The sequence below is a fragment of the Tupaia chinensis genome, unplaced genomic scaffold (genome assembly GCF_000334495.1).
Source record: "Tupaia chinensis unplaced genomic scaffold, TupChi_1.0 Scaffold149686_1, whole genome shotgun sequence".
Classification (NCBI taxonomy): Eukaryota; Metazoa; Chordata; class Mammalia; order Scandentia; family Tupaiidae; genus Tupaia; species Tupaia belangeri.
The window spans coordinates 475,601-487,826 of NW_006209531.1; the positions used below are offsets into that span (position 1 = coordinate 475,601).

Here is a 12,226-nt window from a genome sequence, read left to right on the forward strand (position 1 = left end):
TCCTACATGTAAAACCTCTAAAAAAAAAAAAAAAAAACCCTACAAAAAAAAAAATGCTGGAGGCCCCCTTAGCCAGGACCCTGGGAATGAGAAGCCGTGGAGCAGAGCCTCCTGCTGACCCACAGCTGGGTGAGGAATACACATTTCCATTAGAAGTCACTATTATTAAGGAGCTGTGTGTTGTCAGAATAGATAGCCCAGTCTGCCTCTGCACATCACATGCCACGTAACATGTTTGGGTCTAGGATGGACTGCATATGTGATCGCAGTCTATAGACTACAGTGGAGCCGAGGGCCAGCAGGTGGCATGGTGGTTAGGGTGGCTGCATCCTGCGTGGCCGACAGCACAGCTGGAGTCCTGGACCCAGCAGCTTGAGAATCACACCGGCCGAGTCCACATGCACGCCCAAAATCCCAACAGGAGAATGGAGGAGAAGGGATTGTAGTGTGGCCATCCCTCCTGGGGATGTGACAGCGTGATGAGTCATGTTGACAGTGCCAGTAGTGGCTAGAAGGGATCTGGAATCAGATTCTCCCTTCTCCTTCAAATGGTATTTCTTTGCTTCTCCTCAAAGTCAGTGGCAATTTCTTCCCATCAGCAGCCCCGATGGGAAGAATGTATTAATACAAATGATACTCTTCCATGGTGTAAAAGTGATTTTTTCACTTTCCCTTCTCTGTCTCTCTCTGGTATATGCATGAGCCCTATAGAAAAAACTAAAAAAAAAAAAAAAAAAAAAAAAAAAGGAGAGAGAGAGAGACTACAATGAAACTGAAAAATTCCTACAGCCTAGTGACACAGTACAACATATCGTGGTGACACTGGAGTAAAGCTACTGCAGTGCCAGTCATGTGAAAGTACTGCACTTCATACCTGATAACAGACAGCTCTGTTACTGTTTTACAGAATTACTATACTACACTTTTTTTTTTTTGAGAGGTTTTTGCTATAGGGCGCGTGCACTCGCCAGACAGACAGAGAGACAGAAAGCGAGAAATCACCCCCCAGGGGGGATGGCCATGCCACAATCCCTTCTCCTCCATTCTCCTCTCGGGATCTTGGGCACGCATGCACACATGCCTGGTGTGAGTTTCAAGCCACTGGGTCTGAGACACAAACCGCGGTCGACTACGTGGGAGTCCAGCGGCATAGCCATTACGCTAACTGCTGGTCCCACTATACTACACTTTTAATCATTATTTTTGAGTGAATTATTTCTACAGGTTTACTGTAAGACAGCATGCAGTCACACCAGCAGTGGCCTCATCCAGCTGTATTTACTGAGTCTCGAGATGGTATTATCAGCTCTTGTGCTTGATTTAATCTCACATTTTGTTTATCATGGCTGTTCCAGTTGAGCAAGATCTTAAAAAGAGAAAAAAAACCTATAAAATAAAATGATAAAGAAACAAGTATTTTTATGCAGTTGTACAATATATTTGTTGTAAGCTAAGTGTTATTACAAGGGAAGTGTAGCCTAAGTGTAGAGTCTATAAGGTCTGTAGTAGTGTACAATGATGTCCTTGGCTTTCACATTCCCTCACCACTCACTCACTCACTCAGAGCAACCTCCCATCCTGCAAGCTCTATTCATGTAAGTGCCCCATACAGGGGTACCATTTTTAATCTTTTATACCTTTTTTTTAGAATTATTTAATTTTATTTATTATTGTTACTATTTTTTAATGTGTTATAGGACACATGAGCTTGAGAGAGAGACAGAGAGAGAAAAGGAAAGTAAGAGCAAGTCACCAGTTCTGGGACTCAAACCAGGGTTGGCCGTGTGGGAGTGCCACCTGCTGGCCACTATACCATATTTTTATAGTATCTTTTTTTTAAAAAGAATTATTTATTTAATTTCATGTATTCATTCATTTTATTTTTTAATTCGACCAGAAAGACACAGAGAGAGAGTGAGAGAGGGAAAGTGAGAAAGCCAGCCACCAGATCCGAGACTTGAACCGTGGTTGGCCATGTGGGAGTCTAGTGCCCTTATCCACCATGCCACCTGATGGCCCCACTTTTTTTTGTTGTTGTTGTTAAGAGAGATTTTTGCTACAGGGTGCATGTGCTTGCTGGAGAGACAGACAGAAAGTGAGAAATCACCCCCGAGGGATGTCCACACCATAATCCCTTTTCCGCCATTCTCTTCTCGGGAACTTGGGCACATGCGCTCAGTATGAGTTTCAAGGTGCCAGGTCTGGGACTCAAATCATGGTCGACTAAGGGGAGTCTAGCAACAGAAGCATTATACCATCCGCTGGGCCCTTACAGTATCAGATTGTTTACATACAGACTTACCATTAAGTTACAGTTGCCTACTGTACTCAGGACAGGTAGGTCGGTAGCCTAGGGGCTATACCAGCTGGCCTGGTGGATAGGAGGTTATGCCATCTAGATTTGTGCAAGTACACTCTAGGATGTTCACTCGATGGTGAGATCACCTAATGATTAGGAATCACCGAATGATCCTACCCCTGTCATTAAGTGATGCATGACTGTAATTACAACTTTATTCTCATAAAAGCTCAGAACTCCAAAAAAAACCTTGAAATATTTGAAGCAATAATGATTCAGAATTTCCTCAAATGTATGTCAGAAACCAAACCATAGATCTAGGAAATTCAGAGAACACTTGGTAAACATATATTAAAAACAAATGAACTATAGCTAAACATACCATATTCACAGAAAATCAAAGATAAAAAAAAATCTCAAGAGGCTAGCAGGTGGCATGGTGCTTAAAGGTGCTGGATTCCCACATGGCCAACCATGGTTCAAATCCTGGACCTAGTGGCTTGTTTTCTTACCGTCTCTCTCTGGTCAAACAGGAAACTATTAATAATAATAACAGAAAATAAAGTTAAGTAAAACAATTCTAAAAAAAAATCTTGAAGTCAGGAAAAGAATAATATCCTTACATAGAGGAAGTAAAGAAATAAAGATAAGAATTCCAGCTGGCTCCTCCAAAATCACGTGAGCAAGAAAATAGTAGAATGGCATTTAAGTTGTTAAGAGAAGAAAAAAATCTAGCGTTCTGTATCCTATAATATTTTTCAAAAGTGAAGAAGAGGGGGACCGGCAGTTAGCGTAATGGCTATGTCACTGGACTCCCATGTAGTCGACCGCGGTTCAAGTCCCAGACCTGGTGGCTTAAACTCATGCTGGGCGCGTGTGTGTGCATGCCCAAGATCCCGAGAGGAGAATGGAGGAGAAGGGATTGCGGCGTGGCCATCCCCTCTGGGGGGTGATTTCTCGCTTTCTATCTCTCTGTCTCTCTCTGTCTTTCTGGCGAGCGCACACGCCCGATAAGAAAAATAAATAAATAACCTCTCCAAAAAAAAGAAGAAAAAAAAAAAACCGTGAAGGAGAGGGCCAGGCTCGTGGCATAGTGGTAGCACAATGCTCGGCAATGCTGAAACCACATGGGAAGGTGCGAGGGCCACATCAGAAGCTTCCCTGAACATGCTGGGTGCCCACATGCCCATGATCCAGCCTGGAATGGACCGCGGCACTCTGTGGCAGTGCTCTCTTTCTCTCTCTCTCATGGAAAAATAAATAATTTTTTGTTTGATTTTCGTTTTTAGTTTTTCCTGGTGTGTGTTTATGTGTGTGTGCTCGGCGGAGAGAGAGGAAGTGAGAAAGCACCCCCCAGGGGGATGGTCACAGTGCAATCCCTTCTCCATTTTCTTCTTGGGATTTTGGGCTTGTATGCACATACACCTGGAGCGTTTTTCAAGCTGTAGGGTCTACAACTTAAATTGTGTGGTGACCATGTGGGATCCAGCCACCTTAACCACCAGCTGGCTCAATAATATTTTTTAATTTAAAAATATTAAAAAAAAAAAAAGGAAGAAAAAGAAAGGTATGCAGGCTGCCCTCTTCAAGCAGGTGAGGGGCGAGGCCACCGGGAGCCAAGGAGCAGGTACCACAGTCTTCTGGCTCCGGGAGAAGCGCCCAGCCCTGCAGTCTCTGCTCAGTTCCCAGGACTCCGGGCCCTTTCTGCCATATGGAGGACACGGGCCTCACATACTGCACACGGGCCGTCCCAGTCCACTAATCACTTCCCTGCACTCGCTTTCACAAGGCCCACAGCAACCCGAGGCTGGCAGCAGAGGCACTGCCTCCTCAGGTATCACAGGTGGAGGAACTGAAGCTCCGATGCTAGCAAATGTGCCAAAGGTCACACAGTTGGTGACAGAGTTGGGACCTGATCCAGGTCTTCTTGAGGCCAGGCAGGCTCTCAGAGGCCACACAAAGGATCAGGAGAATCTTCACCTGATTGCTGGGCCACCGTACCAAGTATCTTTTGTATTAATATTTATTTTAGACAGAGAATTGCTGTGTGTCTAGCCTCCTGCCTTGGTCTCCCAAATAGCTGAGACTAGAGGCATAAGCCACTATACTTTAGGATGGGCCAGGAATTGAACCAGGTCTCCCATGTGGATTCCACCTGCTGAATAGCAATGTCCACCCATGTGTGCAATTGCAGCAAGGCCTGTACCAAATGCCTTTCTAAATAATCTCTGTCCTGGAGTGGAGATGGGAAAAGGACAGGGACAGGCAGACTCAACCTACAGATGACCAAGTTAAGGAAGGAAAAACTGACGGATTGACTCAGTGGCAAAGCGAGGCATGAACTGTGAGCTCTCTTCTTGATCCAGACCAGGCAGCTGACAAGGGCACAATCCTCTCCCTCCTGCCTGCCCAGGGCAGCCTTCACTGTGGGCACCAGCTGGGCCCGAGGCTCACTCACATTTTGTACCAAAAATCCAGGAGCTCACAGCCCTCCCTCCTCCAGTGGAGCCGTGGCATTAGGCAAGGCCCATGTGCTGCGGGCCTCTGCTGCCCTCATTTCCTGGCTAGAGACCTAGATAGAGTGTCTAAATTTTCCTGCCGCTGACTACTGCCCCAGATCTGGCCTCTCTGATGGAAAGGCTGTCTCTCCCCGTTGGTGGCGGTGTCTGTCAGTGCATGTTGTCCCCAGGATTCCTGAATCACATTCCTCAAATGTGTTGAAGTTGCTGACGACCCACCCAAAGTCTCACTGGGAATGTTTAGAACTATATGAAGAAAAGGCCAGAACTCTAATGCAAGACCTAGCTGAGCACTCCCCACAATGGCAGGGCCAGGCCCAACCTCTAGGGAAGAGAAGGAGGCCAGTGCTGTCACGATGCCAATCCTCAAATCCAAATGCAAATCTGCAATCTTTTATTCTTTTTTTGGTAATTGACAAAATAATTCTGAAGACCCACTGGAAAAATAAATAAGCAAGAATATTTGACAGCATTTTGGAAAAAGAAACATGAGTGGATTGTCCTACTGAATTAATATCAAGACATGATGTAAAGTTGCAAGAATCGGTACCAGCAGTTAACGTAATGGCTATGTCGCTGAACGCCCATGTAGTCGACTGTGGTTCGAGTCCCAGACCTGGTGGCTTAAACTCACGGCAGGCACATGTGCGTGTGTGCCCAAGAACCCGAGAGGAGAATGGAGGAGAAGAGATTGTGGCATGACCATCACCCCTGGGGGGTGATTTCTCGCTTTCTGTCTCTCTGTCTCTCTCTGTCTGTCTGGCGAGCGCCCATGCCCTATAGCAAAAACCTCTCAAAAAAAAAAAAAATTGCAAGAATCAAACCTGTTCATTCATTGATTCATTCTACAGACATTCAAGCAGCCCTCCAGTTGCTCCTGAGTCAGGTCCTACGAATGTCTGGGGTGCTTGTTGACTATAGGGCCTATTTCTGAGCCCGGAGAAGAGTGGTTGGGAAAGACGAGAAATAACTAAGAGCCAGGTCAGAGAGGCAGGCACAGAGTCAAGGCTGATGGCCCCAGCCCTGTGGCTTGCCTGAGAGTGGACAAGGAAAAGTGACCAGGCAAAGAGAGGTGGGCCTCCCCTGATCTTCACCTAATCGCTGACCATCATACCAAATGTCCTCCCTCCACAGGCTTCTCTGGACAAGCCGTTCTGCAGCTTCAGACCCCCAATAGTTCCCACAGAATGGGGTCATGATTAGTAACAATGCAATCATAATCCTTTTTTTTTTTAGAGAGGTTTTTGCTATAGGGCATGTGCACTCAGCAGAAAGAGAGACAGAGAGATAGAAAGCGAGAAATCACCCGCCAGGGGGGATGGCCACGCCGCAAACCCTTCTTCTCCATTTTCCTCCCGGGATCTTGGGTACATACACACACGCACCCAGCGTGAGTTTAAGCCACTGGGTCCAGGACTCGAACCTCGGTCGACTACATGGGAGTCCAGCGATGTAGCCATTAAGCCATCTGCCGGTCCATGATCATAATTCTAATAGACATGACATTCCCTAAGCATGTGCTCTGTGGCAACCACTTTACATAGGCAGCATCTCAATCCTCATAAACATCCCTAATGAGATCCGATCTGTTATTATCCCCATTTTTCAGAAAAGATTATTGATGTTCAGAGAAGTCAAATAACTTGCCCAAGGTCACACAGCTGCGAGAGGTGAAGGTCAAATACAAACAGAGCCTGGCTCAGAATCCACACTGCTAATCACTACCCTACCCTTCCTTCGGGTGTGGTAATGACGCCTCAGAGCAGGCAAAGCCTGCATGGACACTCTGAATAAAGTAGACTTCAAATATTTAGAGAATGAAGGACTTCGACCAGCCGTGTGTTCCAAATTGCGGGATGAAGCTTTCTCTAGAAGGCACACACCCATCCTTTCCACCCTCCCCCCAGGGCTTGCTGAAGGGAAACCCACTTCTTTTCAAGAAGCTTGGGGACCAGCAGTTAGCGTAATGGCTATGTCGCTGGACTCCCACGTAGGCGACCACGGTTCGTGTCCCGGACCCAGTGGCTTAAAACTCACGCCGGGCGCGTGTGCGTGCGTGCCCAAGATCCCAAGAGGAGAATGGAGGAGAAGGGATTGCAGCGTGACCATCCCCCCTGGGGGGTGATTTCTCACTTTCTGTCTCTATGTCTCTCTCTGTCTGTCTGGCGAGCGCACGCGCCCTACAGTGAAAATCTCTAAAAAAAAAAAAAAAAGAAAAAGAAAAAGAAACTATAGTGGGTCCTAAGCAGCACCATCTCACATGGCTCCCTGCTCTGCCCAGCAGTTTTCCTGCAGGTCCTCTGGGTGTGCGACTCCTCTACACCCTTCCCCAGTGCTGGAGACACAGCCAGTCCCCCATGGGGCCCCAGGACTGGGGGCAGAGGGAGGACCTGCCACCCTGAGTATCCTTGGCATGCACCTACCTCTCTCTGCTCCCGCTGAAGGCACAGCTCTTCTGTCTCTTCCATCAATTTGTCTGTCAGAGGAAGCACACAGGCGCGCACTCACCCAGCTTGCCCCACCAGGAGGGCCTGAGGACATGGGTGCCCCAGGTGGCCGCTGTCAGCCCCAGATCTCCCAAGGCAGAGGTTGGCTGGCTGGCGCCCCTGCTGGCCAGGAGGTGGGGCTGGCTCCTGGTGATGGAGGCTGCCCCTTGGCCTGAGCTGCTACCTTCATCATCATCCCAGCTTTGGACACTCACAGGCCGTTACAGGCCTCCTTGGCCGCTGAGGGTCTGTGCAGCTCCCAGGGTGCACCCAGCTGGTCCCCAGCCCACCTCCCCCTGCTCCAGTGCTGGCTGGTGGGGAGGGGCAGCCCTGGGGGTGGAAGGGAGGTGTCTGAGCAGCAGAAGGCAGCCACCACTAGGGCCTGCACCTAAGCAGGCACTGGAGAGGTAGGGTCTCAGCAAAGGAGCAAACCCCTAGTCTCCTAGTCTCACTTCTCTCCTAAATGGAGTGTGCTTACCCACCAGCCAGGGGCACAGGGACCTGAAACCCTGTGGACAGGTTTAAGGTGGTCTGGGGGTGGGAGGCAGATCCGGGGCCTGGGGGCTCAGGGTAGGATAACATCAACTCACTTAAGGAGCCCTTACTGCATGCCCAAGGCACAGGCTTCGAGGCGTTTTTTTCTCATTTAACCTAATTACACCCCACCTCCACCAGTTAGGGATTATTTCTTTTTCCATTTTAAAGATAAAGAAATTGAGGCTTAGAGAAGTTGAGCTGCCTAAAGGCATAAAATAGCGGATAGGTAAGTGACAGAACTGGAACCAGAGCCCAGGCTCCTAACCACCGAGCTCTCCTGCTGTCAGCCATGTTGGCCAAAAGGACGTTTATTGCACATTTATGGCACGGGGGGCCAAACTGGTCTCTGGCTCCTTGTAGTCTGTTAATCCCCACCTGAGCCATCTGACCCCACCCAGGGCCTCCGCTGAGCCCCTGGCTGTCGTTCCCAGCCCCCAAGAGCTACCATGAGGGAACCCCAGCATCCAGTGTCCCCTCCAGTCAACCTAAATATTCCTGCTTTTCCTTAGCCAACTGTAGCCCCTGGGCCTCCAGGCTCTTAATCATGGCTTCTCCCAGCTGGGCATTCTTCCAGGTGCTGGGGAGGGAGGGCAGATGGGACAGAGGAGAGAAGAGAAAGAAACACAGAATCATTAAAACCGAAGGCAGAGGAGAAAGAGAAGGTGTATGTTTTGTGCTCGGCTATCCTTCCTCCTGCAGATCTCAGCCTGGTGAACGCTGGCCCCCACAGCTTCTGGCATGCCACCAGCATCGAATGGTTACAGCAACTGGAGGCTGCCCAGGCTGCAAAGTGGGCCACTGCTCTTGGAGAACAGGGAAGAGATTGCTTCCCGGGTGGCTTTCTACCTAGAGTAAGGCCTGGCTCAGGGACATCCTCCGTGGTAGTAGTTGAACTGCAAGTGTGACCCAGTCCAATAGGCAGGTGCCAGGACAGGAGGTTATGGGCAGCTGGACTGACCCAGGCTGGGGGTCCTTGATCTGGCCCCTTGCTTACACAGTTCTAGCTCAGTCCTCACTAGGGTTAATTGTGAGGCTGAGGCGGTGAAATGGGTGTGAGGAGGTGCTGAATAAGACTAATGACGCTGGGACCAAAAGATGGCATAATGGTTACGTCACTGTACTCCCATGTAGTTGACCGCGGGACCCGCCAGCTTCAAACTCACTCTGGGCATGCGTGCCCAAGATCCCAAGAGGAGAATGAAGGAGAAAGGATTGTGGAGTGGCCATCCCCACCCCCCAGGGGGTGATTTCTTGCTCTCTGTCTCTCTATCTGGAAAGCGCATGCACCCTATAATAAAAATCTCTTTAAAAAAATGGCTACTGATGCTGGACTCACTCCTAGGACTTGGGGACTAATGTCCTCACTTTAACTCTAGACGTTTCCTCAGCTCACTTAGAGGGCCCTCCCAGATGTTCTACAACCTGGCCTGTCGCCCCTCGCCCGTTCTAGCCAACTCCCTGTGCCCACTGGGATCCTAGCAGAGAGACGGGAATCTAGGTGGGCTCGGCCCACAACCCTCCCCTCCTCTGGACCCTCAGGTGGCTCCTGTCTTGGCTGTGACACTTACACCTTCCCAGACTCCTGCAGCATCTCCAGCCACTGGGTCTGCTCAAACTCGGACTCGGCAGCCAGCAAGATGTTCCCCTGCCAGAAATAGGAGCCAGAGGCATGCCAGAGGTGGCCAAAGGGGTGACAGAGGCCCACCACACCTCCCTGAGCACTGACTGCCCCGCCCCCAGGCCAGGCCAGAGGAGGGCTTATCCCAAGGGAGCCTGAGTGGAAAGACCAACTTACATGGAAGTCCTGGTGGGAGATCTTCATGGCATAGGGCATGCTGGGCTCTTCCTTTGCCTCTACCAGGCAGCCCCCCAGAGGGATGACACCCTGGGGAAGAACAGAAATGGCCAGCCCCACCCCACCCAGCCCAAGTTACTCAAGCCCCCTAGGGACACTTAGGCAAAGTCGCACCTTCCCATAGGCCCTAGGGAGGGAGCCAGATTCTGAGGCTACTGGACAGAGAAGAGACCGGAATTGATTCCCAGTGGAGAGAGGGACAAGAAGAGGGGTCAGGTCAGAAGGGGACAGGGAGCCTTTGCCCCAAGAGGACTTGCTCTCCAGGCTCTGCGAGAACAGAGTAAGCACACGTCTCCCCTCGTCCCCTCGGGGCCCTCCGCAGTGGCCGGGGCAGGGCGGCCTCACCTTAGGATGTATGTTGAAGTACTTATTGGTCTCAAAGCTCTTCCTCTCACTCTCAGAGTAGTAAAGCAGAAAGCTCTCTTTGATGATGAAAAATCTGTAGTGGGTGGTGAGAAGGAGGACAACCAGGAGAGAAGGGGAGAGGTTTCTCAGGCAGGAGCATTCTTGGGGGCTCTGGCCTCACATGGAGGCCCCTGGGGACACCAGCTCAGGCTCATCCTCACCAGCTCATGACCCACTCTGTGCCAAGGCTGCAGCCACCAGTCAGCAGCCCTGCAGGCAGCCTGGCCCCGGTGCCAGAGAGCCTGAGAGTGGGGCCCGTGCCTGGCTTCCCTGGAACCGTCACCCTTGGCACAGCAGGATAGCTGTGGTCCTTTCCCTCAGGTACCTTTCACCCCCTTGAGCTGTCACCCCCAGTCACTTAGGGTCCCCTCCAAGAGGAGAAGAAGATGCCAGATTCTGAGATGGGCCCCTGGGCATGTAACCGTGAAGTCATGAAGGCTGGCCATCAAATGGAATGAAGTGGCGGACTGGTGGGGCCAGGTCTGTGACCCCGAATATCTCATGTGACACCTGCACTCTCTTGTTGCAGGCTGCTCCCCAGCCACCTTCAGGGACTCAGGGCTAGCTGTGACTTTGGTGCTTTCTGACTGTTGGAGAGGTGCCATCCTGGGTGACCACATGTGGTGGCACCTGGACCCACCCAGGGGACACTGCAGAACTAATAACTGGAGCTATGATAAGACACATGAAGTGCCCTCCAGGGGAAAATCCAACGGAGCCTCAAAGCTCCCAGGCTCAGGGACTCCCAGCGGGGCTCATCCTTCTCCAGGGCCTCGGCTAGTACTGCTGTTGCAGGATGGGGTCTGAGCACAATGTGTGGGGGTTCTGGAAGCTGTGGTGTGTGTGCATGTGTGTGCGTGTGTGTGCATGTGTGTGTGTGTGCATGTGGCCATGGGGGAATCTTAGGGCAACAGTGCGCTGGAATCGGCCCAGAGAGCCTCTGTGCCGTGGCCTTGTGGCTTTATACTGGCCACGGTGGGAGTATTTACACTGTAAGAATTAAAGGCTACACTGCCCCGCCCTCTTCCCTGGTGCCTGTGGCTGACTTTTTTTTTTTTTTTTTTTTTTAATTTGCTATAAGGCACATATACTTGCTAGAGAGATAAATGAGAAAGTGAGAAGGCACCCCCAGAGGAGATGGCCACGATATGATCCCTTTTCCTCTATCTCTTCTCAGGACTTTGGGAATGCACCCACATGCACCCATTGGGTTTTTCTTTTCTTTTTCTTCTTTTAGAGATTTTTGCTACAGGGTGTGTGCACTCACTGGAGAGACTGAGACAGAGACAGAAAGTGAGAAATCACCCCCAGGGGGGATGACCAAGCCACAATTCCTTCTCTATTTTCCACTCGGGATTTTGGTACCCACACACACATGTGAGTTTAAGTCGCCAGGTCCAGGACTCAAACCATGGTCAACTACATGAAAGTCCAGCAACATAACCATTACGCCATCTGCTGGTCCTCCGGTGTGTTTTTCAACTCACCAGCCTAGGATTTGAATTGTGCAGTCGGTGACGTGGATCCAGCTGCCTTACCCTCCATGCCGCCGGCAGAGCCTGCTATTAAACATTTACCAGCACACTCCTCCTTCAAAGTGCCCTCTTGGGAGGGGCTTGCAAAGCTGCCATGGACATCATGAAGTCGGTGAATCGCTCAGGGTCCTTTCAGCCATGTGACCTTTTCCAAGGCCACAGCTGCTCAGGGAAGGCAGGCCTGCGACTGTTGACAGCTGCCATCTGTCCTCTCCCAAGGAGAGCGAAGCTTAGCTTTATACTAACCCATTTCTTTATTTGTGTCATCCTTCTCTACCCAGCCACATGTAGACGTAGTCCTGTGGCCCCTGCTCAGGAGTACCACCCTGTTCACGCCAGCTCTCCCCCCAGACCTTTCTGCCCTCGATGGAGACAGAGCACATGAATGCCATGCCTCCAGAATTGCAGACATCCCAGGCCCTCCAGCACCTCTCCCTGGCCCCCTCACAGCCTTCCTGCCACTCTGCCCCCCGGCAGCCCGAGCGCTGAGCTACTGCTTACCCAGCTCGTGCAACCACGCTGGCATGACCCTGCAAGTGGAGACCATGCTCTGCTACCTGCAGTGCCCCTCTTGCCCTCCACCTGCTGAA

At 50.6% G+C, this 12,226-nt stretch overlaps 1 protein-coding gene across 1 annotated transcript in view; it reads right to left on the reverse strand.

Annotated features, from left to right (window-relative positions):
• PLEKHD1 (pleckstrin homology and coiled-coil domain containing D1) overlaps positions 1–12,226 on the reverse strand; it is a 44,207-nt gene that overhangs the window by 16,774 nt on the left and 15,207 nt on the right. Inside the window, exons 2-6 of the mRNA XM_006171510.3 lie at positions 10,042–10,135; positions 9,637–9,726; positions 9,410–9,486; positions 8,327–8,418; positions 7,242–7,294 (exon numbers count right to left, since the gene is read on the reverse strand). Of these exons, the coding sequence (XP_006171572.1) occupies positions 7,242–7,294; positions 8,327–8,418; positions 9,410–9,486; positions 9,637–9,726; positions 10,042–10,135 (406 nt within the window). The remainder of the gene's footprint in view (positions 1–7,241; positions 7,295–8,326; positions 8,419–9,409; positions 9,487–9,636; positions 9,727–10,041; positions 10,136–12,226) is intronic.